This window comes from Jaculus jaculus, chromosome 13 (genome assembly GCF_020740685.1).
Source record: "Jaculus jaculus isolate mJacJac1 chromosome 13, mJacJac1.mat.Y.cur, whole genome shotgun sequence".
In the NCBI taxonomy this organism is placed as follows: domain Eukaryota; kingdom Metazoa; phylum Chordata; class Mammalia; order Rodentia; family Dipodidae; genus Jaculus; species Jaculus jaculus.
Window position 1 is genome coordinate 13552226 of NC_059114.1, and position 27057 is coordinate 13579282.

The 27057-nt window shown below is 48.6% G+C and overlaps 1 protein-coding gene across 2 annotated transcripts; it reads left to right on the forward strand.

Annotated features, from left to right (window-relative positions):
- On the forward strand, positions 1-25676 carry Dao (D-amino acid oxidase). 2 transcript variants are annotated; one of them, XM_045132871.1, is made up of 11 exons: positions 1-156; positions 7400-7603; positions 10195-10309; positions 10673-10749; positions 12359-12424; positions 15415-15469; positions 17120-17224; positions 20573-20655; positions 22207-22324; positions 23152-23250; positions 25283-25676. In XM_045132871.1, exons 2-11 carry the CDS (start codon positions 7410-7412, stop codon positions 25412-25414), a joined length of 1044 nt encoding a protein of 347 aa, XP_044988806.1. In that variant the 5' UTR covers positions 1-156; positions 7400-7409; the 3' UTR covers positions 25415-25676. The 2 variants fall into 2 exon arrangements, with proteins under 2 accessions (XP_044988806.1, XP_004664161.2); XM_004664104.2 differs by having other exon boundaries at positions 22-156; positions 7405-7603.
- The last annotated feature ends 1381 nt before the right edge of the window (positions 25677-27057 follow it).

Here is a 27057-nt window from a genome sequence, read left to right on the forward strand (position 1 = left end):
TGCAGACTTTGACCTTGCGCTCCAGTCCTAGCTGGCGGGCAGAGGGCTGAAGTGAATACACCCCAACAATCAGGATCTTCCCTGCAGGAAACAGGACCCCGTGCCTCCAGCTGCTGCCCTGATTTTCCAGAAGTCTGCGCAAGGGGAGAGGAACAGGTATGTTCTGGAATTGGGGCAGAGGAGCAAGGGCAAGGTGACTTCTCAGTGCAGGGACTAGGCTTAACGTGAGTGCCCAAGATTGTTGACAAAAGAAAGGGCAGACTTGGTCTCGGGAAAATGTCCCCTAGGAGATGATGCTATGATCCTGGGGTAAAGTGGAGATAGCTGGAAAGTGATGTCATTTCTCTAAGTCTCAGTTTCCCTTCTCTCTGGAATATGGGATCTTAAAAAAAAAATTCTTTTTAAATTTCTTCACAAGCAGAGAGAGAGAGAGAGAGGGATTGGACATGCCAGGGTCTCCTGCTACTGCAAACAAACTCCAGACACATGTGCCACTCTGTGCATCTGGCTGTGCATAGGTACTGGGGAATCAAACCCAGGCCATTAGGCTTTGCAAGCAGGCACTTTAACTGCTGAGCCATCTCTCCAGTCCAAAACATGGGATCTTAATTCACTTCTTGCAGGGTGAATCTGAGTATTACAAGAAGAAAACGTAAATACTCCATAGAGAGCCATTATTATCACATTCGGAGCAGGAGGCTGGTTCTCATGCTCCAGTTAAAAAAAAAAAAAAGAAAAAAACACTAGGGCTGGAGAGATTGCTTAGTGGTTAAGACACTTGCCTGCAAAGCCAAAGGACCCAGGTTTGATTCCCCAGGACCCACGTAAGCCAGATGGACAAGGGGGTGCACACATCTGGAGCTCATTTATAGCACCTGGCGGCCGTGGCGCCCCCCATTCATGGGCTGTCTCTCTCTGCCTATCTGTCTGTCTCTCCCTCTCAAATAAAGAAAATCAAATATATATATTTTATACATCATCAGCTGGACAGGGTGGGCCATACCTTTAATCCCAGTACTCGGGAGGCAGAGGTAGGAGAATTGTGAGTTCGAGGCCACCTTGAGACTACATAGTGAATTCCAGGTCAGGCTGGGCTAGAGTGAGACCTCAGAAAACTAAACAAAACTAAAGAGATAAAGTAAAATAAAAATAACTTTTATTTGTGTGTGTGTGTGTGTGTGTGTGAGAGAGAGAGAGTGTGGGTGTGCACCGGCTACAGCATGCATGTGCAGGGCAGGAGACAACTTTGGGTTGTTGGCCCTCACCTGTCCCCTTGATTGAGGAGGCAGGGTCTCATGGCTCATGGTCGTGTTCATCAGGTTAGCGGCCCACGAGCCTCAGGTAATGATGCTGCCTCCGCCTCCCTTCTGGCTGTAGGAGGGCTGGGACTGCAGATGTGCACTGCTGTGTCCAGCTTTGAGTAGGTGCTAGGGATCTGAAACGAGCTTGCTATGCTTGCCATTTTACCCACTGAGCCAGCTCCTCTGTCACTTTTTTTTTCTTCAAGGTAGGGTCTCATTCTAGTCCAGGCTGACCTGGAATTCACTCTGTAGTCTCAGGCTGGCCTCTATCTCACAGCAATCCTCTTACCTCTGTCTCCTAAGTGCTGGGATTAAAGGTATGCACCACCATGCCTGGTTAGCCTCTGTCACATTTTAAAGACACAGAAGGGGCTAGAGAGATTGCTCAGTGGTTAAGGTGTTTGTCTGAAAAGCCAAACAACCTGGGCTCAGTTCCCCAGTACCCAGGTAAAGCCAGATGCACAAAGTGGCCCATGCATCTGGAATTTGTTTGCAGTGGCTGGAGGTTCTGGAACCCCATTCTCTCTGTCTGTCTCTCTCTCTTTTTGCAAATAAGTAAATAAATAAAAATATTAAAGACAGCCCAGCATGGTGGCGCATGCCTTTAATCCTGGGAGACAGAGGTAGGAGAATTGCCGTGAGTTCGAGGCCACCCTGAGACTACAGAGTGAATTCCAGGTCAGCCTGGGCTAGAGTGAGACCCTATCTCAAAAAACAAACAAAAAAGCAAACAAACAAAATTAAAGACACGGAAACAGCCTCATCGGATGCAGCCATGTATAGCAACGTGGGGGAGCTGGCTTGGGTTCACTTAAGATGCCTCACCCATGACCAGTTGGTTTTCTTGGAACAAGCCTCTCATATTCTTTTGCAAGCAAAGACACAAGCTGCCACAGATTGTTTTTTGAGGGGACAAAAGCCTTAAGCAGACAAGCAGAAAGTCAGGTGCCAGCTCATGGCTGGCGGCCTGAGTATTTCTAGGGTGCCGTGGTGGAAACTCTGGTCAGAACTGGGTCAGATCTGAGTGCTTGTTTCAAGCAGACCGTGTGATTTAGGATGAGGAGGAGTGCTCACCTCCCAGAGCTCCTGGGAGGACCACGAGGGTTTGGTGTGGACTGCATCCCACGCGTTGTCATGACCGTGGGACTCCAAATACCTCGTCCTGCTCCAGGATTTCGTTGCTATGGTAATCACATGCACACGCGTACAATAACCTGAGCTGCCTCCCCGCAATGCATACTCCAAGCATGCCTGCTGACCAGAGGAGAACTGTAACACTGATATAAAAATGTCAGCCGGAACCAGGCTTGGTGGCGCACGCCTTTAATCCCAGCACTCGGGAGGCAGAGGTAGGAGGATCGCCGTGAGATCGAGGCCACCCTGAGACTCCATAGTGAATTCCAGGTCAGCCTGGGCTAGAGCGAGACTCTGCCTCGAAAAAGCAAAACAAACAAACCAAAAAAGGCCCTGGAATACCCTATACTCTTTCTTCTCAAATAAATTAATAAATATATTTAAAAGTCTACAGCAGCAAGGAGATGGTTGGCTTTAATTTATTTATTTGAGAGAGAGAATAGGTGCGTCAGGGTCTCCAGCCAACTCTAGGCACATGCGCCACCATGTGTATCTGGCTTAAGTAGGTATTGGGAAATTGAGGCTGGGTCCTTAGGCTCCGCAGGCAAGTACCCTAGCCGGCTAAGGCAGGCTCTCCAGCCCTAATGGCTGATGTTAATGATGGCTGAATGTGAGCAGGTCTAGAAATTCCTTCTGAGCAGTGCGAATGATCTCACCTGAGGCTGGATCCACTGGCTCCTGCTTCTCGTGGGCGCCTCCCATCTTTATACTGCACTTTACTAACCAAGCTGCTATAATCAGCGCTGACTGTTGAGTCATACCGTGTGTGTTTCTAAAAATAATTGACTCAGGACTGATAACTTTTCTTCTCCAATTCTTTGCCCAACCGCCCACCAAACATTCCCACAATTGGTGCATTGTGGACTCTGAAACACTGGCTGTTTTTCTTCAACTGCTTGACTCCTGGGTTTTTTCAAATCCTGAAATTTTGCCAGCAAGGGAGTCAGTCCAGCCTGGGCTCTGCCTTTCTCCCGCAGCGTATCTTTCTTGTATCACAGACTGTTCTTCTTCTTCTTTTTAATCTGGGCCTCAGTTGCCTCCACTGTAAAAATGGGCATGATCACAGCTAGGGCTGTTACAAGATGACTTTAGGGAATTCATGGAGGGTTCTCAGTCCAACACACGCAGCGAGCTGAAAAGTGCTGTGACCGCCGTAAAATCTTCCTCACAACCCCATGACCGGGGTGCAGTCATGCCTACTCACAGGGCCTCCGTTTCCCCATCTGTAAGTGGATGTCCAGCACGTCTGCAAAGGTTTGCTTAGGGGAAGCCCAGGCTCACTGTATCATCTCTTACTTAGAGCTGGCTCTTTCAGTAGCATGGTCTTGGAATTGCTCAGGTCTGTCCTCCCACACATGATGGGCCTGCTCTGGCCTGAAATTTCTTTTTCTAGTTTGAGAAAAGAAACTTCTCTCTGTCTCTCTTATTGTTCTCTATCTTTCTTTCTCTCTTTCTCTCTCTCCTTGCAAATAAATAAATAAAAAATAAGAGCCAGGCATGGGAGCGCACGCCCTTAATCAGCAATCAGGAGGCACAGGTAGAAGGATCTCTGTGAGTTCAAGGCCACCCTGAGACTACATAGTCAGTTCCAGGTGAGCCTGGGGCTAGAGTGAGACCCTACCTCAGAAAACCAAAAAAAGAAAGAAAGAGAGAGAAAATCAAACATTAGGGGTTGGCGAGATGGCTCAGCAGTTAAGGTGATTACCTGCAAAGCCTAATGACCAGGGTTTGATTCCCCAGTACCCATGTAAACCAGATGCATAAGATGGCACATGTGTCTGAAGTTCATTTGCAGTGGCTGGAGGCCCTGGTGTGCCCATTCTATTTGTCTTTCTCTCAAATAAACCATATATATATAATTTATTTATTTGGTTTTTTGAGGTAGGGTCTCACTCTAGCCCAGGCTGACCTGGAAGTCACTATGTAGTCGCAGGCTGGCCTCAAACTCATGGTGATCCACCTACCTCTTCCTCCCGAGTGCTGGGATTAAAGGTGTGCACCCCCATGTCTGACCCCAGTGAAATATTTTTTTAAAAAAGAAGTGATGTTGAGGGGCTGGAGAGATGGCTTAGCAGTTAAGCGCTTGCATGTGAAGCCTAAGGACCCTGGTTCGAGGCTTGATTCCCCAGGACCCATGTAAGCCAGATGCACAAGGTGGCACATGCGTCTAAAGTTCATTTGCAGTGGCTGGAGGCCCTGGTGTGCCCATTTGCTTTCTCTCTTTCTGCCTCTTTCTCTCTCTGTCTGTCACTCTTAAATAAATAAATAAATAAATAAAAATAAACAACAACAAAAAAATTAAAAGCAAAGAAGTGATGTTGGGTCGGATGCTTCTTTCCCTTTACACCTACCTAATGCTGCTTTCCAACTGTGATTTTTAATTGTTTGCAGGAGAGAGATCAGAGAGGGATAGACAGAGAGAATGGGTGCTCCAGGGCCTCCAGCTGCCGCAGGTGAACTCTAGATGCATGTGCTGCTCTGTGCAAGTGCCTTTATCACTGAGCCCTCTCTCTCTCTCCAGCCCCCAAGTGTGATTTCTTTTTTGCAAGGTGCTGGGGGACAGAGACAGCTGTGTACTGGGCACTAAGTACTGCCTACTGTATACTGTGCACTGTATACTGTGTGCTGTGAACTAGGTACAGAGGGCCTACCAGGCACCACACCGGAATCCACTGCGGAGTTCATTACTTTTATTTTTTCAAGGTAGGGTTTCACTCTAGCCCAGGCTGACCTGGAATTCACTATGTAGTGGTAAGTCAACACGCCCAACCATATATTTCTTTCTTTCTCTTCTTCTTCTTCTTCCTCTTCTTCTTCTTCTTCTTTTTTTTTTTTTTTTTTTTGAGGGAGGGTCTCACTCTAGCTCAGGCTGACCTGGAATTCACTATGTAGTCCCACGGTGATTCTCCTACCTCTACTTCCCAAGTGCTGGGATTAAAGGTGTGTGCCACCAGGCCTGGCTCTGACTTTTTTTTTTTTGCAAGCAGAGATAGAAAGAAGAGAGAGACAGACAGACAGAATGGGTGCACCAGGGCCTGCAGCTGCTGCAAACAAAATTCAGTTGCATGCGCCACTTTGTGCATTTGGATGCACATGGGTACTGGGGAATCAAACTCAGGTCATTAGGGTTTGCATGCAAGCCAAGCGAACACCTTAGCCATTAAGCCATCTCTCCAGCCTGAGCTTATTATTTAATAATGATAAACTCGGGCTGGAGAGACTGGGGTCACCCTGTCTTATCTGTGAAATGCTATCCAGAGAAGGGGAAGGGGAGGGCCTGTTTCCTCTACCCTCAGCACCCAAGGTCAGGCTCCAAGGTGGAGGGAGAAGCATCTAGAAGAATGATGCTTTTCTTTTTTTGTTTTTTTGTTTTTTTGTTGATTTTGATCTCCAGTTTGGCTTGAGAAACTCCCGTGGAGTCCAGCTTTTGTGGGCTGGAGCTGTTCTCTCCCCCTTTGCAAAACTAGGACATATTAAGAATATCCCACTGTGCAGGGCCCCAGGCCCAAGTTGCCAGGAGCCGGAGTCTGTGGGAGGGCAGCTGGGAGTGGTGAGGAGGGAAAGTTGAGTTTGGCCCCTCTGGGTACACACAGTTCCCTTGTTCTGTCCCAGCAGGAGCAGGCAGAATAGTTCAGGGTCAAAAGCTGCCAGGCCTTCTAAACTTCTGAAAGAACAGCCAGCCCAGTGCCCCAAGGCAGGCTCAGTTCTATGCCCGCAAACCAGGTCCTGAGGCCAGCCGTTGCATCAGGCACATTCATCGTGGCACTGGCTGGCCACCAGCCTGGTTCATAGTAGGTGTGTAGTGGGTGAGTGTTGAATACAGTTAAATTAAAGTTAAATTCAGGGGCTGGAGAGATGGCTTAGCAGTTAAGGTGCTTGCCTGCAAAGCCTAAAGACCCAGGTTTTGATTCCCCAGGACCCATGTAAGCCAGATGCACAAGGTGGTGCATGCGCCTACAGTTCGTTTGCAGTGGCTGGAAGCCTTGGTGCGCCCATTCTCTCTCTGTCTTTAATAAATAAATGAATAGATAACTAAATCTTAAAAAAAAAAAAAAAACAATAGAAAGAGGAGGCGGGGAGTGGTGACGCACGCCTTTAATCCCAGCACTTGGGAGGCAGGGGTAGGAGGATCGCCATGAGTTCAAGGCCACCCTGAGACTACATAGTGAATTCCAGGTCAGCCTGGACTAGAGTGAAACCCTACCTTGAAAAACCAAAATAAATAAATAAATAAAATAAAATAAAATAAAAAATAGAAAGGGGGAGGGCTGAAGAGACAGCAGTTAAAGCGCTTGCCTGTGAAGTCTAAGGACTCATGTTCAACTCTCCAGATCCCACGTAAACCAGACACATAAAGGCTCAGGTTGTACATGCCCACTAGATGGCACAAGTGTCTGAAGTTCAATTTCAGTGGCTGAGGCCCTGGTGTGCCAATTCTCACATTCTCTCTCTCTCTCTCTCTAAAAACTAAAAATAAATACAGTAATTAAATTGAATTAAAAAAAAGACAGGGGCCAGGTATTGTGGTGCCCACCTTTAATCCCAGCACTCGGGAGGCAGAAGTAGGTAGATCGCTATGAGTTCGAGGCCAGCCTGGGACTATAGAGTGAGTTCCAGGTCAGCCTGGGCTAAAGTGAGATTCTACCTCAAAAAGCAAAAACAGAAGAATGAAACAGTGGGGCTGGAGAGATGGCTTAAGTACTGTTTGCCTGTGAAGCCTAAGGACCCAGGTTTGATTCCCCAGGACCCACGTAAGCCAGATGCACAAGGGGGCTCGTATGTCTGGAGTTCATTTGCAATGGCTAGAGGCCCTGGTGTACCCATACTCTTTCTCTCTTCCTCTTTTTCTCAAATAAATAAATAATAATAATAAAGAGTAGAAAGGGCTTGGCAGCGTCTGGTACTTTCTGAGCCTTCAGGAGCGCTGCTGGCAGTGAACCTCACCGGGCCCTTCCCTCCCGCAGCGCAGCCGGCATGATGCGCGTGGTGGTGATCGGAGCGGGCGTCATCGGGCTGTCCACCGCCCTCTGCATTCACGAGCGCTACCGCTCAGTGCAGCCGCTGAGCGTGCAGGTCTACGCTGACCACTTCACCCCGCTGACCACCACTGACGTGGCTGCGGGCCTCTGCCAGCCCTATCTCTCCACGCCCAGCAACCCACAGGAGGCGTGAGTAAGAGTGCCACGTGTTCGTCTGGGGCCTCTGGGCTGAGTCTGCGGGGGTGGAGCGTGGCTCTCCCACCAGTTTCCATCTCCCTGCTCAAGTCTTATTTATTTTTTTTGTTTTTCGAGGTAGGGTCTCACTCTGGCCCAGGCTGACCTGGAATTCACTATGGAGTCTCAGAGGGTGGCCTTGAACTCACGGCGATCCTCCCACCTCTGCCTCCCGAGTTCTGGGATTAAAGGTGTGCGCCACCAGGTCCATGCTGGAGTCTTGTGTGGAAGCTCTGGTCTGGCATGACTTACCCCAGCTCTCAGGAGGCAGAGGGAAGTAGATTGCGAATTTGAGACCACCCAGGGCTGCATAAAGTTTTAAAAAGCCTGTGTGCTGGTACAAGAGAGAGAAGAGGGCCAGAGAGATGGCTCAGTGGTTAAGGTGCTTGCCTGCAAAGCCAAAGGACCCAGGTTCAATTCCCCAGGACCTAAGTAAGCCAGATGCACAAGGGGGCGCATGTGTCTGGAGTTTGTTTGCAGCAGCTAGAGGCCCTGGCAAGTCCGTATTCTCTCTCTCTCTCTCTCTCTCTTTCTTTCTTTCTTTCAAATAAATTAATTAATTAATTAAATATTAAAAAGAGAGAGAGAAAAGGGGTCTGGGGAGATAGCTTGGTCAGTACAATGCTTCCCTAGCAAGCCTGATGGCCTGAACTTAGACCTCCAGCACACACACACACACACACACACACACACACACACCCGCCAAGTGTGGCGGTACACACCTATGATCCTAGTGAAAACTGAGACAGGTGGATTCCCAGGGCTCGCTGGCCAGCCAGTCTAGCTAAATCAGTGAGTCTCAGGTTTGGTGAGAGATTTTATATCAAAATAAATTTTTAAAAGGTGAAGCCAGGTGCGGTGGCGCACGCCTTTAATCCCAACACTCGGTAGGCAGAGGCAGGAGGATTGCTGTGAGTTCAAGGCCACCCTGAGACTACATAGTGAACTCCAGGTCAACCTGGGTTAGAGTGAGACCCTACCTTGGAAAATAAATAAATTAATTAAATAAAATAAAGGTAGAGATCAAAGCAGACACTGATGTCAACCTCGAGCCTCCACATGCATGTCCACACACATGTGAACATGCATACACACATACATACTATACACACACACATACACATACACAAAGGAGACTAAGCTGGGCATGGTGGTGAACGTCTTTAATCCCAGCACTTGGGAGGCAGAGGGTAAGAGGATCGCCATAAATTTGAGGCCACCCTGAGCCTATCTAGTGAATTCCAGGTCAGCCTGGACCAGAGTGAGACCCTACCTCGAAAAACCAAGGAAAAAAAAAAAAAACAACAGAGACGAATGGCTATTTAAGCGCCCATTCTAGCCAAATCCTGTGCCCTGGCCTTTGTCACTGTTCTCTTAGACAACAGCTCTCAGTACCCCAGCGCTGAGCATCCGGGAAGCTTCCAAGCCCAGTGGAAGCTCGGACCTTAGCCGAGTTGCACTTTGGAGGAGGACAGCAAAGAAACACCATTCTCACTTTTGTAAATTCCGACACGAAGTTTCTATTTGATGATGACAAATGGGCTCCTTCTTATTTCCTATCTCTCAGCCTTGGACTTCGCGTCCAAGGTCACTTCCAAGGTTGTTGCCAATGTTCTCGAGGGCCCGTGCTGTCAAAAGAGCAGGCAGCGGGGCGCAGTGGTGCATGACAGCGCTCCTACCCAGGCAGAGGTAGGAGCATCGCCATGAGTTCGAGGCCACCCTGAGACTACAGAGTTAGTTCCAGGTCAGCCTGAGCTAGAGTGAAATACTATCCCAAAAATTAAAAACTAAGCCGGGCATGGTGGCGCATGACTTTAATCCCAGCACTTGGGAGGCAGAGGTAGGAGGATCGCCGTGAGTTCGAGGCGACCCTGAGACTACATAGTGAATTCCAGGTCAGCCTGGGCTAGAGTGAGACCCTACCTCAAAAAATCAAAAAAAACAAAAACAAAACAAAACAAAACAAAACAAAAAAATTAAAAACTAAACTGGGCGTGGTGGTGCACGTCTTTAATCCCAGCACTCGGGAGGCAGAGGTAGGAGTATCGCCATGAGTTCGAGGCCACCCTGAGACTACAGAGTAAGTTCCAGGTCAGCCTTGGCTAGCACTCTGAGGACCCAGGCTAACTGCAAGGGAGCCTGGAAAATAGAGCAGAGCTGTGCGCTTAGGGGGAAAAGGAAAAGCACTTGAGAACGAGCCAGTGTCTGCCCCCCCCACCCCATGTTTACAGAGAGGTACGCGGAGACAGACTGAACCGTGTGGTGCCCGGTGCCCAAAGCCAGGCCTCAGCCTTGGGAGACATGTGAGCTGTGTGAGCCCAACGCATGCTCCAAGGGTTATGACAGGAACTTCCCTTCCAGGTTCTCATCCTGGTCCCGGGGAAACCCTGGGGAGCTTGGGAGGGAAGAGCAGTGTGAGGCAGGAATGAACGGGGTGAACGGTGGGAGTTTTTGTCTTGTCTCTGACAGCCCCGCACTAACCGATCTGACCACTGCTGCCCAGCTCAGGGCAATTGAGTGGCCAAGATGCTGGCTGTCTCTTCCAGGGAGTGGAGCCAGCAGACCTTTGACTACCTCCTGAGTCATTTGCATTCTCCTAATGCTGATAAAATGGGCCTTGCCCTGATCTCGGGCTACAATCTCTTCCGTGACACAGTTCAGGTGAGTCCAAGAGTCCTTGACCACGAGAGGTTACTGACAAAGGCTGGGGCCCTGAGCTTGGGGAGCAGTCTCTAACTCTCATAGGCTACAGATACCTGGGTGCAAATTAGTGCACTTAAAAAATATATTTTTAGGCCGGGCGTGGTGGTGCACACCTTTAATCTCAGCACTCGGGTGGCAGAGGTAGGAGGATCACTGTGAGTTCTGTAACATGGAGCTGGGAATGGTGTCCACCTCGGTGGCTCGTTGTAGGTAACGTGGTTGGGCTAGGGTTTGCCATGACACCTAACAGTATCTGCAAGTGTCTTTTAACATCATCAAGTGCCAGCCAGCCCTGTGTGCCCTTCTCTCCTTCCTCCTCAGGAACCTTTCTGGAAAGACACAGTTCTGGGGTTTCGGGAGCTGACTCCCAGAGAACTGGATATATTCCCTGATTATAGGTAAGGCTACTGGTGAGGTCAAAGGGCCTGGGGTACAATAATTCAGACAGAACCATCCAAGAGGTACCACACTTGTCACCCCATCCTAGACCCAGAGCCTCCAGCACCCTGACCTCCTGGGGCTCTGCCCAGCTCCTTCACAGGGGTCCTGCTTGCCCTGGGCTTTGGACTGGGGTGGAGGGGAAGGGGAGCCACAGGTCTCAAGGCCAGAAGCAACATGTATCAGTCTAGACACAGGCTACTTGTGAAGCAGGGAGAAGTTTATGCTGGTCGTGGTTCTTGAGGTTCCAGTCTAAGATCAAGCAGCCTCATGGGTCGGGCGTGGTGGCGCACGCCTTTAATCCCTGCACTTGAAGGCAGAGGTAGGAGGATTGCCATGAGTTCAAGGCCACCCTGAGACTACATAGTTAATTCCATGTCAACCTGGGCTACAGTGAGACCGTACTTCAAAAAACCAAAATAATAATAAATAAATAATAATAAAGAAAGAAAAGAAGAGAAGCCGGGCGTGGTGGTGCACGCATTTAATCCCAATACTCGGGAGGCAGAGGTAGGAGGACTGTCATGGTTTCAAGGCCACCCTGAGTCTACAAAGTAAATTCCAGGTCAGCCTGGGCTAGAGCAAGACCCTACCTCCAAACACCAAAGAGAGAGAGAGAGAGAGAGAGAGAGAGAGAGGGAGGAAGCCTCATGGGTTTGGGCCTCTGGCAAGGACAATCAGAGAAAATTAAATCATAAATTAAGAAGCAGAGAGAGGAAATGGGTGGGTCCTGCATTGCCTTTCAAGGAACGCATCCCCATCACGTGAGGACCTCCCACTAGGTGCCCCACCTTCTGATGGTCCCTCACCTCTCAGTAGTGCCAAGTTGAAGAACAGTCCCAAGTGCTCCTTTAGGAGACAACCAACATTTAGCAATAGCATTGCATATGGTGCAAACGGTTATCTTTTTTAAAAAAAAAAAACAAAACAACTTTTATTTATTTGAGAGAGAGAGAGAGAAGAGAGAAAGGGCATGCCAGGGCCTTTTTTTTTTTTTTTTTTTTTTTTTGCTTTTTTGAGGTAGGGCCTCACTCTAGTCCAGACTAACGTGGAATTCACTATGAAGTATCAGGGTGGCCTCGAACTCACAGTGATCCTTCCCACCTCTGCCTCCAGGGTGCTGGGATCAAAGGCGTGCTCCTCCACACCCGGTGCCTATCGCTATCTCATTTGGGAGATGCCAAAACTGAGCTTCAGAGAGGCTCAGTGTCTCCCCAAACCATGTGACCAAGTTTAGGATTCCAACCTAGCCTGTGTAATTCCAAATTCATCTTTCCTTAGGGACCTGAAGTCCCTCTGGTCATTTCCTGACCACACCCCATTCCTAAATCCCCTGTGATGCGCACCTAATCTCCGTTTGCATATCCCGTGTATATAGATTCCATTGTTTCCTTGCATTGTGTTGAGCCCCTATCCTCACCCCACAAGGCTCACCCAGGGGCTCAGCTCTACCCGGTGGGGACTCACGGAATAGTACTGACCCCACCTCCACTCGACAGCCCTCCCCCCCCAACATAGCTGACTCTGACTTCTTTTTTGTTTGTTCCCTTTTGTCTCTCATGACTGTAGCTATGGCTGGTTCCACACAAGCCTGATTCTGGAGGGGAAGGCGTATTTGCAGTGGCTGACAGAGCGGTGAGAGTTTAAGCACCTGTTTGAAAAGTGCACTTACCAAGGGCCAAACTGTAGCTCAGAGGTCATGAGATTACAACCTGAATCAACCACCCTCAAGACTTGAAGAGAACCCTGGTCTGGTGAGATGGCTCAGCGGTTAAGTCTCTTGCCCACAAAGCCTAACAACCCAGGTTCAGTTCCTCCTGAACCCACGTAACGCCACAAACACAAAATGGCACATGCGTCTGGAGTTGGTTTGCAGTGCCTAGAGGCCCTGGTGGGCCCATTTTTTTTCCTACTGGATGCAGAGGCCAAAGTAGGAGGATCGCTGTGAGTTCAAAGCCACCCTGAAACTACATAGTGAATTCCAGGTCAGCCTGGGCTAGAGTGAGATCCCCCCACCCAGACAAAATTAAATTAATGATCTTTTTTATTATTATTTGAAAGCTACAGACAGAGAAAGAAAGAGACAGATAGACAGAGAATGGGCGTGCCAGGGCCTCCAGTGACTGCAAACAAACTCCAGACGCGTGCGCTCCCTTGTGCATCTAGCTGACATGGCTCCTGGGGAATTGGGCCTCGAACCGAGGTCCTTAGGCTTCACAGGCAAGCGCTTAACCACTCAGCCATCTCTCCAGGCCTAGGTTAATGTTGTTAAAGGTTGATGGCATTGCAGAAGATACCTGAGGCTTTCCTGTGGCCTCCTCACATGCATATGTACAACTGAAACAGGAATTTTGGGGTTCCTTGCTAATGCACCGACAAATTTAGGGTACCCTGGATTCCTGTCTTATGAATTTAAAGAATTAAAATCCATAGACCACCTGAGACTACATAGTGAATTTCAGGTGAGCCTGGGCTGAAGTGAGGCCCTACCTGGGAGGTGGGGCTTAGTAGAAGAAAACCCAGACCCTGGCTGAAGGAGCTGTCCTTGGTTCTGATCACGACTATGTGCAGTAGTTACCCACCTGCTGGGCGCCAGAGCCGCTTGGACAGATTTTCCCATTATATGTATATATATAATTTTTATTTGTTTATTTGAGAGTGACAGACAGAGAGAAAGAGGCAGAGGGAGAGAGAGAGAGAGAGAGAATGGGCTCACCAGGGCCTCCAGCCACTACAAATGAATTCCAGGTGCGTGCGCCCCCTTGCGCATCTGGCTAACGTGGGTCCTGGGGAATGGAGCCTCGAACCAGGGTCGTTAGGCTTCACAGGCAAGCACTTAACTGCTAAGCCATCTCTACAGCCCTTGCGTGTTATATTTAATATTAATGCCACTAAAATCCCTCATGTTTGTGTAATATATTAAAATGGATTATTTTAAGTTTTCCATATTTATTTACATCATTTTATTTATTTTTTTTTTGAGGTAGGGTCTTACTCGAGTCCAGACTGACCCAGAATTCACTCTGTAGTCTCAGGCTGGCCTTGAACTCATGGCAATCCTCCTACCTTTGCCTCCCAAGTGCTGGGATTAAAGGCGTGTGCCACCACGTCGAGCTTACATCATTTTCTTGTTACCTTTTATTTTTATCCTTTATTTTTCTTCTCTAACTGCTTTTGCCACTGTCCCTAGGACAATGTTAACTAATAACAGGTGATAATGGATGTCCCTGTCTTACTCCTGACTTTAATAGGAATCTTAATAACATTTTAAGTTAGCAAACACTAGCTAGAGGAACATATTGAGGCATCACATGAATTATTAATATTACTATTTTATTAAAATTTTGAAAAAATCTGAAATGAAGACTTTTTTATTTTATTTTTAATTTTTTATATTTATTTGTTTATTTGAGAGAGATAGGAAGAGGGAGAAGACAGAGAGAGGGAGAGAGAGAAAGAGGAGAGAGAGAGAACGGGCACACTGGGCCCTGCAACTATTACATACGAACCCCAGACACATGTGCCCCTTTGTGCATCCAGCTTACCTGGGTTCTCGGGAATTGAACCTGGGTCTTTTGGCTTTGCAGGCAAGTGTCTTACTCGCTAAGCCATCTCTCCAGCCCAAGACTTTTTTTTTTCTTCAGTTTTTCAAGGTAGGATCTCACTCTGGCCCAGGCTGACCTGGAACTCACTATGTATGTAGCCTCAGGGTGTCCTTGAACTCACGGCAATCCTCCTATCTCTGTGTCCTGAGTGCTGGGATTAAAGGGGTGTGCCACCAAGCCTAGCTTTGTTTTGTTTATTGAAGTAGAGTTTTACTCTAGACCAGGCTGACTTGGCATTCACTTTAGTCTCAGGCTGGCCTGGAATTCACAGAGATGCACTCTACTACTGAACCCAGCCTTTCTCCGGGACGTTTTGTTTTTCCACCATGCCCCAGCTGGGACATTTTTAAAGGGAGTAGTGGCTGTCCCCAGACCAGCTTCTTCCCTGTGCTTTGCTCTGACAAGGAGCACTTGGCATTGGCCCGACCATGCCTCTAATCTCATCCCCTTCAATGTGACAAAACAATGTGGTGACAGTAGGAAGTATGATGGTGAAAAGGCCTGGGTTTGAGTTCCAGCCCTTCACTTACTGCACAATTCAGTCCTTGGGTTTAAGAAAGACTCTTCCCTCTGCTGGGTGTGGTGGCGCACGCCTTTAATCCCAGCACTTGGGAGGCAGAGGTAGGAGGATCACCGTGAGTTCAAGGCTACCCTGAGACTGCATAGTGAATTCCAGGTCTGCCTGGGCTAGAGCAAGACCCTATATTGGAAAAAGAAAGAAAGAAAGAAAGAAAGAAAGAAAGAAAGAAAGAAAGAAAGAAAGAGAGAGAGAGAGAGAGAGAGAGAGAGAAAAAGGAAGAAAGGAAGAAAGGAAGAAAGGAAGAAAGGAAGAAAGGAAGAAAGAAAGAAAGAAAGACTCTTCCCTTCCTCATTTTCTCAATGAGGGGCTGGTGCCGCCTCGGATGACTTTGTTTCCCAAGGTGTTCATGGGGCTGATGTCCCAAAGGTGTTCCCTGTGTTCTGTAGAAAGCCTGAAGCAGGGAGCTACGCTCTATGTTTCGCTGTGTCTGCTCATCGCAGGTTAACTGAGAGGGGAGTGAAGTTCATCCAGCGGAAGGTGGAGTCTTTGGAGGAGGTGAGCTGCAAGGGGGGAAGGGGATGGAGCTGGGAGCAGGGACAAGCGAGGGGGCTCTGCTCTGGATTTTTTAAAGATTTTATTGTTATTTATTTATGAGAGAGAGAGAGAGAGAGAGAGAGAGGGAATGGATTGGCACGCCAGGGCCTCCAGCCACTGCAAACAAACTCTAGACTCATGTGCCACCATGTGCATCTGTCTTACTTGGGACCTGGAGAATCGAACCGGGGTCCTTAAGCTTCACAGGTATGTGCCTTAACCGCTAAGCCATCTCTCCAGCCTGGCTCTGCTTTCTTTTGCTGGTGAGCCAGGACCCCTTCACAGGCTCCCAGAATCCTCTTAGGTCTATTCCAGACTCTATGCTTATCTCAATCCCAGGAGAAATTAGACACTTGGAAGGAAGAGGTGTCTGCCCCCTTATTGGTAGTAAGAAAAGAACGCAGGGATCACACTACTTAAGAGAGGTTAGTTATAGCTGAACCTTGTTTGGTGTGTTTTAGGGCCAGATACCTGTCTGGATTTATTTATTTTATTTTTTTAGTTCACAAATCCCCCCCATCCCCCACACTCCATAGGCTAGACCCTTCAATGCTTCCAACTAATGTCTGGGCTGATCTTTCTGCAATGTCCAGGCACTCAGCTGAGATACTGGTCCAGGCCACTATGCACAGTGATGGGACCAGTACACCATCAGGCAGCAGCCATGGGCCAGGAGCTTGACCGTGTGACTTTGCTCAGTCCCAGCACTTAGAATGTTGCTTGGCACAGGGAAGACTCCGTACATGATTGCTACTAAGATGTTTAATGAGGATCTTCCTGCTCAGGGTTGGGCCTCAACAGACAGTGAGGTCTGTGGTTGACTTGCTCTCAATAGCGGCTCTTGGACAATGCACCCATTGTAACGTGTGTGTCCATGGTGGCCTGGGAGAGGAGTCATGGGGACTGCTGGAAGTGTGGGCCACTCACTACGTCCTTGAGCAGACAAGTGTCCCAGGCACAGGCGGAGCTGGGACAAGTGTCCTGGCAGAGTAGCAGGCAAGAGGAAGTGTGAAGGAGTCTAGAGGAGGAACAGAGCATCTTGGCTTCGGTCTAACCTTTCCTTGAAGGATCCAAGAAGATTCCCTCCACTGTACTCATTGCTTAGCGCTTTTTACTCTGGGTCACACGGTGTCCTCATCCCAGCCTGTGGGCCAACATTATCAGCCTCACTAGAAAGTGATCATAAGGGCTGGAGAGATGGCTTAGCGGTTAAGGTGCTTGCCTGCAAAGCCAAAGGACCCAGGTTTGATTCCCCAGGACCCACGTAAGCCAGATGCACAAGGTGGAGCATGTGTATGGAATTCGTTGGCAGTGGCTGGATGCCCTGGTACACCCATTCTCTCTCTCTCTCTCTCATAAATAAATAAAAAAATTTAAAGTATTTTTTTAAGAAAAAAAAAAAGTTATCATAAGATGGGAGCAGCTGAGCCACAAGAAACCCACACTGGGTAAAGGGCAGAGTGGGGATCTGGAGTCAGGTCCCTCAGCGCCCCTCATTGGCATCCTCTCCACAGTTTCCCAGGGAGCCGGCAACTGGAGAGTAAGGATGGAGGACGGAGGGGACAATGGGGTCCTCACCCCTCCTTATCCCCTGCCCTGTTTCGCTACCAGGTGGCAAGAGGAGGTGCGGATGTGATTATCAACTGCACGGGCGTGTGGGCTGGGGCGCTGAAGCCAGACGCCCAGCTGCAACCAGGCAGAGGACAGGTCATTCGGGTGAGTGTGCTGTGGTTGGCAAGGACAGGCTCCATCTCCAAGGTTGCTGGGCAGTTACATCCAGGGAGTGACCCTGCGCTTTGGGGGAACTGACATGTTGAAAAAAAAAAAAAAAAGGATTAACCTGTTCCTTGCACCCAGAATGTTCTCTTTAGAGATTTCTTTTGTATGTGTATACGTGTGGTGCGTGCATGTGCATGGACACACATGTGTGTGCAGGTGCACCTGCGCAGGTGTGTCTATTCACTTGGAGGCCAGAGGATGACTTCAGGTGTGTTTCCTCAGGAACACTCACCATCCACCTCCTTAGGAACAGAGTCTCAGCCAGGCGTGGTGACACATGCCTTTAATCCCAGCCCTCGGGAGGCAGAGGTAGGAGGATCGCCATGATTCAAGGCCACCCTGAGACTACAGAGTGAATTCCAGATTCCAGGTCAGCCTGGGCTAGAGTGAAGCCCTACCTCAAGAAACAAACAAAAAAACAAAAAAAAAAAAAAAAAAAAAAAAAAAGAACAGGGCTGGAGAGATGGCTTAGTGGTTAAGGTGTTTGCCTGCAAAGCCAAAAGATCCTGGTTTGATTCTCCAGGACCCACATAAGCCTCTCTCTGCCTCTTTCTCTCTCTCAAATGAATAAACAAAATATATTAAAAAAAACAAACAAACAAGAACAACTACAACAACAACAACAACAGAAAACCAAACAATCAAAAGCAGCAGGAACAGTGTCCTTGGTCAGGCTGCCCTGGCTGACCACCACGCTGTAGGGATTTGCTTGTCTCTGCTTTCCCCGTGCTGGGATTACTGATCCAGGCCACCATGCCGAGCATTCAGAAGTGGGTACTGAGGATTGAACTCAAGCTTGTGCAGACAGTGTTTTACTGATCGAGCCATCTCCCCAGCCCAAAACTCACTGCGATCCTCCTACCTCTGCAGTCTCCGGAGAGCTGGCATCAAAGGTATGTGCCACCACGCCCAGCTAATCCCTACCCCCAGGTAGTGTCTCTAGCCCAGGCTGACATGGCATTCACTCTGTAGCCCCAGGCTGGCCTGGAACTTAGAGTGATCCTCCTACTTCTGCCTCCTCAGTGCTGGGATTAAAGGCAGGCACCATCACACACACCTGGGATTTTTTCTTCTTCTTTCTTTTTTATAGAATATGCTAAAGTTTTTGTTTTTATTTATTTATTTGAGAGAGCATGAGAGACAAAGAGGCAAACAGAGAGAGAGAGAGAGAGAGAGAGAGGAAGAGAGAGCGCGATTGAGAGAGAAAATGGGCACAACAGGGCCTCTAGCCATTGCAAACAAACTCCAGACACATGCGCCACCTTGTGCATCTGGCTTACATGGTTCTTGGGGAATCGAACTGAGGTCCTTTGGCTTTGCAAGCAAGTGCCTTAACTGCTAAGCCATCTCTCCAGCCCTGGGATTATTTTTTTCTTTACAGCAAAGACTGTGTGAATATTTCTGGCCCATGTGGGAGCAACAGCGCAAGCCTGTGTTAACACAGCGAGCCCTTGAGTGTTTGCCAAGTGCCAGGCACACACCTAAGCACTTCAGTTATTTATTTATTTTCGAGACAGGGTCTCAGTGTAGCCCAGGCTGACCTGGAACTCAGTCTGTAGTCTCTGGCTGACTTCCAACCCGCCATGCTCCTCCTACCTGTGCCCGTCTCCGGAACTTCTGGGATTAAAGGCATGCGTCACAATGCCTGGCCTAAGCCCTTTATTGAGCTGATCAGTGACTCCTTACCACACAACCCTGTGAGATAGGAGCTATCGTATCACGCCGCCAACTTACAGAGGAGGAAACTGAGGCCTAGAGGTGTCAACTAATATGGACAGGTTTGCACGGTAGTCTATGGTGGGACTGCAATTAGAAGCCAGGCAAGCTGGCTTGAGGACCTGTGGGTGTGAACATCATCGAGCACCACCTTGCGTGATTGTGTAGGGTCACATGAGTAAGTGCATTTCTATTTGTAAGCACACCTCTGCATGGCCACATGCTTGTGTAAATGTGCACGTGTGCCTTCATAGGTGTGTAAGGGTAAGGGTTTCCAATGTAGGTTAATACGTGTGCTTATCTTTAAAAATATTTTTTTAGACAGAGAGAATTGGTGTGCCAGGGCCTCAGCCACTGTAGTGGAACTCCAGATGCATGTGCCACCTAGTGGGCATTTGCAACCTTGCCTCACCTTTGTGCATCCGGCTAACTTGGGATCTGGAGAGTCTAACGTGGGTCCTTAGGCTTCGCAGGCAAGCACCCTAACCGCTAAGCCAGCTCTCCAGCCCCTGTGTGTTTATCTTTATGTATGAAGGCTTTTCTTTTTTTTTTTTCTTCTTCTTTCTTTTTTATATCTTTTCGAGGCAGGGTCTCACTCTAGCTCAGGCTGACCTGAAATTCACTATGTATTCTCAGGGTGGACTAGAACTCACTGTGATCCTTCTGCCTCTGCCTCCCGAGTGCTGGGATTAACGGAGTATGCCACCACGCCCGGCATGAAAGCTCTCCTTTTTTTTCTGGTTTTACAAGGTAGGGTTTCATTCTAGCCCAGGCTGACCTGGAATTCACTATGTAGTCTCAGGGTGGCCTTGAACTCACCATGATCCTCCTACCTCTGCCTCCCGAGTGCTGGGATTAAAGGCATGTGCCACCACACCCGGCTAGCTCTTTATATATATATATAATATATAATATATATATATAATATTATATAATTTATATTATATATATTATATATATATTATATATATTATATATATTATAATTATATATATTATTATATTATATAATATATAATATTATATATATTATATATATATATATATATAATTTTTATTTATGTGGGAGAGAGAGAAAGAGAGGCAGATAGAAAATAGGTGCTCCAGGGCCTCTAGCCATTGCAATGGAACTCCAGGCACATGCGCCCCCTTGTGCATCTGGCTCATGTGGGTCCTGGGGAATTGAACCTGGGTCCTTTGGCTTTGCACACAAGTGCCTTAACTACAAACCATCTCTCCAGCCCTTTCTTTTCTTAAAAAAAAACAAATACTTTATTTTCATTTATTTATTTATTAGAGAGAGAGAGAGAGAGGGCTCTTCTTTAGACACGTGAGTAAGAGAGAACACTTCCTGGAACAAGAACCCCACATGGATGGATACTTTGGGGAGCAAGGCAAGCTGTCAGTCACGTGAGCTTTTCTGCAAGAGGCAGGCGGTCGGGTGCAGCCCTGGGTCAGTGGGACTTGGCCTTGTAATTCCTGGTGCTGCTCTGGCCATAGAGAGGAGCCAGGCCCAGGGGAGCCCACTGTCCCTGCTCCCTGGTGAGACTTGGCTTTCCTGAATCAACAGGTGGACGCCCCGTGGATGAAGCATTTCATCATCACGCATGACCCAGCACAAGGCATCTACACCTCCCCGTACATCATCCCAGGGTAAAAGCCTGACCGCTCGAGGGCACAGGAGGGGGCACCTGTACGCCCCCTACTTACTGCCTACTGGCCCAGGTCTCTGGCCAAATTCCTGTGCTTGGTTTCTCCCAGGGTTTTAGAAGTGAGTCTGGGCTTGAACCTTCCTCTGGCGGGAAGTATTAGTAAGGCCAGGGCAGAGGCCACGGGCGCAATGGCGGTGACATCGGAAGTAGTGTGAATGGCGACCACGGAGGTGGGCGTGGGAAGAGCAACTGGGTCAATGACACTAATGACGTCAATGGTGGAGGTGATGGTAGTTGAAAAGATGTGGAGGTGGCAATGGGACCACAATGCCGGTGGTAGCTGAGTGGCCACAGTAAATAGTATGGCAATAGAGGGGGCTGACTGATGGAGCTATCAATGGGCATAAGGATGATAGAGTGGAAATGCTCGTGTGGGAGGTGTGGGGTGAGTGGGGTTAAGAAGATCGACATTGGGTGGGGGAGATGGCTTCGCACTTAAAGGTACTTATTACCAAAGCCTAAGCACCCAGGTTCAATTCCCCAGCACCCACGTGAAGCCAGATGCACAAAGCGGTGCATGCATTTGGAGTTCGTTTGCAGTGGCAAGAAGCCTTGGTGTGCCCATCCTCTCTCTGTCTCTCTCCTTGCAAATAAATATTAAAAACAGCTGGGCATGGTGGTGGATGCCTTTAATCCCAGCACTCGGGAGGCACAGGTAGGAGGATCACCAAAGAGTTCAAGGCCACCCTGAGAATACAGAGTGAATTCCAGGTCAACCTGAGCTACAGTGAGACCCTACCTCGAAAAACTAACTAACCCAATAAAATAAATTAAAATAAAAATAAGGAGATCAGCATTACTGCTAGGGTGATGTCCTTGGAGTTGGAATGACCGTTGTTACCAGTGTGGAGGGGTGGCATCCCGAAGGCCGGGTTCATGGTGGGGTAGCACTGACCGCCTCGGTGGTGATGTCAGTGGTGTAGTGGATGTGACAGTGTTGTGGAGCTGCTGCTGCTGCTGCTGCTGGCCGTAAACTTGGTGACCTGTTGGCGACAGTGACATTGCTGGTTGGAGTGACGATGTCTATGGAGATGACAGTACTGTCGGTGGGATTTATGGTGGGAGTGGAAAGGGTGAAGGGTTGGTGGTGATGACAGAGGCAGTTGGGGTAGGGAGGGTGGCGTATTTAATGGGGTGACAATGCTGGTTGTCACAGCGATTCAGTGGAGTTGGTACTAAGATGGAGAGGAAAGAGAAGCCTTCACCTGTAAGACTTCATTTTTCTTGACCTTCCTCATTTTTCTTTAGTATTTTTTTTTTTCAAGGTAGGGTCTCACTCTAGCCTAGGCTGACCTGGAATTTATTATGTAGCCTCAGGGTGGCCTCGAACTCAAAGCAATCCTCCTACCTCTGCCTCCCGAGTGCTGGGATTAAAGGCGTGAGCTACCACACGTGGCAGGATGGGGTAGGGAGCTCACGTGGGTTTGGGGATCCCTGCCCTCCAAATCTCAACTCAGCAAGGCCGAGATCGACATTCCTCATTTCCATCCAGCATTCATGAAGTCACTCTTGGAGGCATCTTCCAGCTAGGGAACTGGAGTGAGGTGAAAAGCGTCCAGGACCACAACACCATTTGGAAGGGCTGCTGCAAACTGGCACCCACCCTGAAGGTAAGTTGGAGAGGAGTGTCAGTGCCCTAGACCAGGGCCTGGCAGCTGGGTCACAATGGAAAGACACCCCCTCCACACACATGGGCTGGAGAGATGGCTTAGTGATTAAGGTGCTTGCCTGCAAAGTCAAAAAACCCAGGTTTGATTCCCCAGGACCCATATAAACCAGAGGTGGTACATGCATCTGGTTTGTTTGCAGTGGCCAAAGGCCCTGGTGTACCCCTTCTCTTTTTCTCTCACCCCTCTCTCTGGAAGAAATAAAATAAATGTTTTTATTTTTTTAAAGAAAGAAACTCTACATAAATAAGTAGATAAGGAACTTGGGGGTACACCAGCCTTTGACAATGGACAGGAAAGACCTTATTATAGGCTAATGAAATCTCACTGAATATGGATGAGAATGTACCTTCTAAGGTGATATCTCCAAAAAAACAACCTAGTGTATCTTCACTAAGCAGCAGATGTGTTTGTTGCAAAAAATCTCTGTTTTCACTTTCTTTTGGTTTTGTTTTGTTTTTCGAAGTAGGGTCTCGCTCTAGCCCAGGCTGACCTAGAATTCACTATGTAGTCTCAGGCTGGCCTCAAACTCTCACTGATCCCCTACCTCTGTCTCCCGAGTGCTGGGATTACAGGTATGCGCCACCGTGCCCGGCAAATAAAATATTTTAAAAAATGAGGAAAATGTTGAAGGAGGTCAGCAGATGGTGTGGTGACTAATGAAGGTGGTTGTGACAATTTGGGACAATACTGAGAATCTAAGCTAACTCACTACCACTGAGAAATTGAAACAGGGAAAAAAAAAAGAACAGATAATTTTTTCTTTCTAGAATGCAAGAATTGTTGGTGAATATGTCGGCTTCCGACCAGTGCGGCCCCAGGTCCGGCTAGAAAGAGAGTGGCTTCATGCTGGATCTTTAAAAGCAGAGGTATGTTCTGGCAAGGGAACTGATGCCCTCCCCAGCTCCTCAGACAGCTCCGTCATTTCCGGGGCGAAGTCCGTACAGATGCAGCCTGCTGTCAAGGGAAGTAGTGCTCACCCCCACCATAACTGGGGAAATCTAGTTTTGTGGATGGTAAAGAAAACTACATGAGGTTCTAGGATTGGATAGAACTTTGTGCTAGTTACCAGGGTGAACCCCTGACATGAACAACCTCACATGAGGTTCTAGGATTGGAAAGAACTTTGTGCTAGTTACCAGGGCGAACCCCTGACATGAACAACCTCACATGAGGTTCTAGGATTGGAAAGAACTTTGTGATAGTTACCAGGGCGAACCCCTGACATGAACAACCTCACATGAGGTTCTAGGATTGGAAAGAACTTTGTGCTAGTTACCAGGGTGAACCCCTGACATGAACAACCTCACATGAGGTCCTAGGATTGAATAGAACTTTGTGATAGTTACCAGGGCGAACCCCTGACATGCACAACCTCACATGAGGTTCTAGGATTGGATAGAATTTTGTGCTAGTTACCAGAGTGAACTGACATGAACAACCTCACATGAGGTTCTAGGATTGAATAGAACTTTGTGATAGTTACCAGGGTGAACCCCTGGTAACATGAACAACCTCACATGAGGTTCTAGGATTGGATAGAACTTTGTGCTAGTTACCAGGGCGAACCCCTGACATGAACATCCTTAACTGAATGCCCTGAAGTTCTTTGGGACAGGAGCCATTCTCTGAAAGCTTCTGGTGGGGAGAATGGAGGCCCACAAGCTTGAGTCGCTTGCCTAAGTCAGGTCACTGGCGAGGGAAAGGGCTAGGGTATGATTTGACCTTGACTTCAGATGCATTTCCAAGATGTTCATTTTGCGACTTCCCCATCATCTCTCTGGGGGGGTGTGTGTCTCCTCTTGGGTCCTCTGTTCTGGGGTAGGAAGAGGGCTCTTTGGAAACAACCTGTCAACTGTGGTTATGTTTTCTCCCTTTTCCTAGGAAGACGGAGGGTATGTGGGTGTGCATGGGTGTGTTAAAGGAGTGAGTCATGTGTGTATATAGAAAGTTGTCTATAGAGAATGGTGACTTAGAAAACTTCAGATCATTTGAGGTGGAGGAGATCTCTGACCCCAAGGCCGGGTCTTATTCTGTAGCCCAGGCTGACCTGGAATTCACTCTGGAGTCTCAGGGTGGCCTTGAACTCACTGCGATCCTCCTATCTCTGCCTCCTGAGTGCTGGGATTAAAGGCATGCGCCACCATGCCCAGCTCATCTTTTTTTTTTTCTTTTTAACTTTTTTGTTGTTGTTGTTTTTGAGGTAGGGTCTCACTCTGGGCCAGGCCGACCTGGAATTCACTATGTAGTCTCAGGGTGGTCTCGAACTCACAGATATCCTCCTACCTCCAGCTCCTGAGTGCTGGAATTAAAGACATGCATCATCACACCTTTTTTTTTTTTTTAAATAACCAAGCCTTTTTTGACAGCTTCCATAATTATAGACAACAAACCATGGCAATTCCCTCCCTTCCCTTGCCTTTCCTCTCTCGCAAATCCATCCTCCATCATACCCTTTCCCCCTCTCAATCAGTCTCTCTTTTATTTTGATGTCATGATCTTTTCCTCCTATTATGATGGTCTTATGTAGGTAGTGTCAGGCACTGCAAGGTCATGGATATCCAGGCCATTTTGTGTCTGGAAGAGCGCGATGTAAGGAGTCCTACCCTTCCTTTGGCTCTTATGTTCTTTCCGCCACCTCTACTGCCAGGGACCCTGAAGCAGGCTCACCTTCTAAGCAGAACACAAGAGTCTTGTCCCGCAGCTCCACAAATGGTTCCCCTTCCCGCCATGCCCACAGGCCAGGCCTGCCTTCTGACCAGAGTATGGACTAGAGTATGGTATCTCATTTACTCAGGACTTTTCTGGAAGTTCCTGGATCTTCCAGAGCAGTAAAGCTTTCCTGATGCCTTTCTGCGCTCTCTCCCATGCTTGGCTACTTTCTCTCTTGTCTCTTCTCAGGTCATCCATAATTATGGTCATGGAGGCTATGGGCTCACGATTCACTGGGGCTGTGCCCTGGAGGCTGCCAGGCTCTTTGGGAAAATTCTGGAAGAAAAGAAGTTGTCCAGCATACCACCACCTCACCTCTGAGAACTCCAGTAACTACCGCTTTTCCCGTGAGGACTTCCGATCCCCTCAGCCAATTAATCAATGCACTTTTTGATAAGCCCTCACTTGCCTCCCCCCTCCTCCACCACTGACACTCCTGGCTTCTTCCCATAAAGATACACTGTAAAGGGCTGGAGAGATGGCTTAGCAGTTAAGGTGCTTGCCTTCAAAGCCTAAGGACCCAGGTTCGATTCTCCAGAACCCTTATAAGTTAGATATACATGGTGGCGCATGCATCTGGAGTTTGTTTGCAGTGACTGGAGGCCCTGGTGCACCCATTCTCTTCTGTCTAATAAATAAATAAATAGAACTAAAATATTAAAGAAAGATATAGGGTGAAGATGTCTTGATGAGTCCATAGTATGCCACCTCGTGCTATGCCCATCCCATCACTGCCTGGTCCTTCCCTTGTCATTTCATCTCAAGAAGTGTCCTCCGTGATTCTGCTGGTCCTACACTAAGCTGGGTAAGGGAGCTAAGACCTAAGTTTCAGTCCAGTCCTAATAATCACTTATCACTATCAGAGCTCAAAGTTGGTTGCACCCGCACTGGGTAGCGGGCTCTGAGCTCGGGTTCATGCAGCATCTGGTAAAGGAACTGAGTCTTAGAGGGGTGAGGATGGTTTAGAGATTCAGGGTGGCCATTACCTGTGCTTCCCAGCACACCCTCCACATCCGTCCAGCGGGGCTCACGGCACACTGTGTCACAGTGCTTTGCTTGCCTGTCACGACTGCGCCCTGGTGGCACGGAGATGAACTCCACGTGCTATTATTTTGGCATCCTTCATGTCGCTTAGCCCACCTGGCACATGGTAGATACTCCATGTAAAAAATTCGCCACATAGATGGGTGTGGCAATGTGGTAGTACGCACCTCTAATCCCAGTACGCGGGAAGCAGAGGTAGGAGGACCACCATGATTTCGAGGCCAGCCTGACACTACATAGTGAATTCCAGGTCAGCGTGGGCTACAGCGAGACCCTACCTCAACAACAACAAAACAACAACAACAAAAACCTTCCCTGTGTATACCATGTGCCGTGACACAGTCCGTAACAGAGGCATGAATAGCAGCCTGGAGAATGGCCCCACGTCTGTGCAGCTGTGGCTTCCAGACCCTTCAGCGATGGTCTGTCACCCTGCTGAAGCAACAGGCCATGGCTACCGGGTTTGCACCTCTCGATCCCATGTCTTCCTGATGCGACTTCACTGGCCCAGTCAGCTTTCCTCCCCGAGGAGTCACAAGTGGGACGCTGAGCAGCCGAGTCAGCTCCGCCTGTGGAGCTTGGTGACGTGGCCACGGCCATGGCAAGCAGAAGCCACGTGCCTGGCTGGGCCTGCGCAGCAGCATGATGCGCAGAGGGTGTGTGTGTGTGGGGGGGGGGCTGATCCGAGTACCGCAGACCCTGAGAGGAGGTTGCTTTGGTTTCTGGGGTCTCTGCAGCAGCGCCACACTGCAACCCGTGAGACCAGCCTGCACTTTGTTTTTTTCCACACTGCCCCTAAACCAGACCTACATTGGCCTCCCACCTGCCAGCCCTGCCCTGAAGAGCCACCATATTTGACTTAAACATTAAAAGTTGGATGGGGGGGGCGGGCTGGAGAGATGGCTCAGTGATTAAGGCGT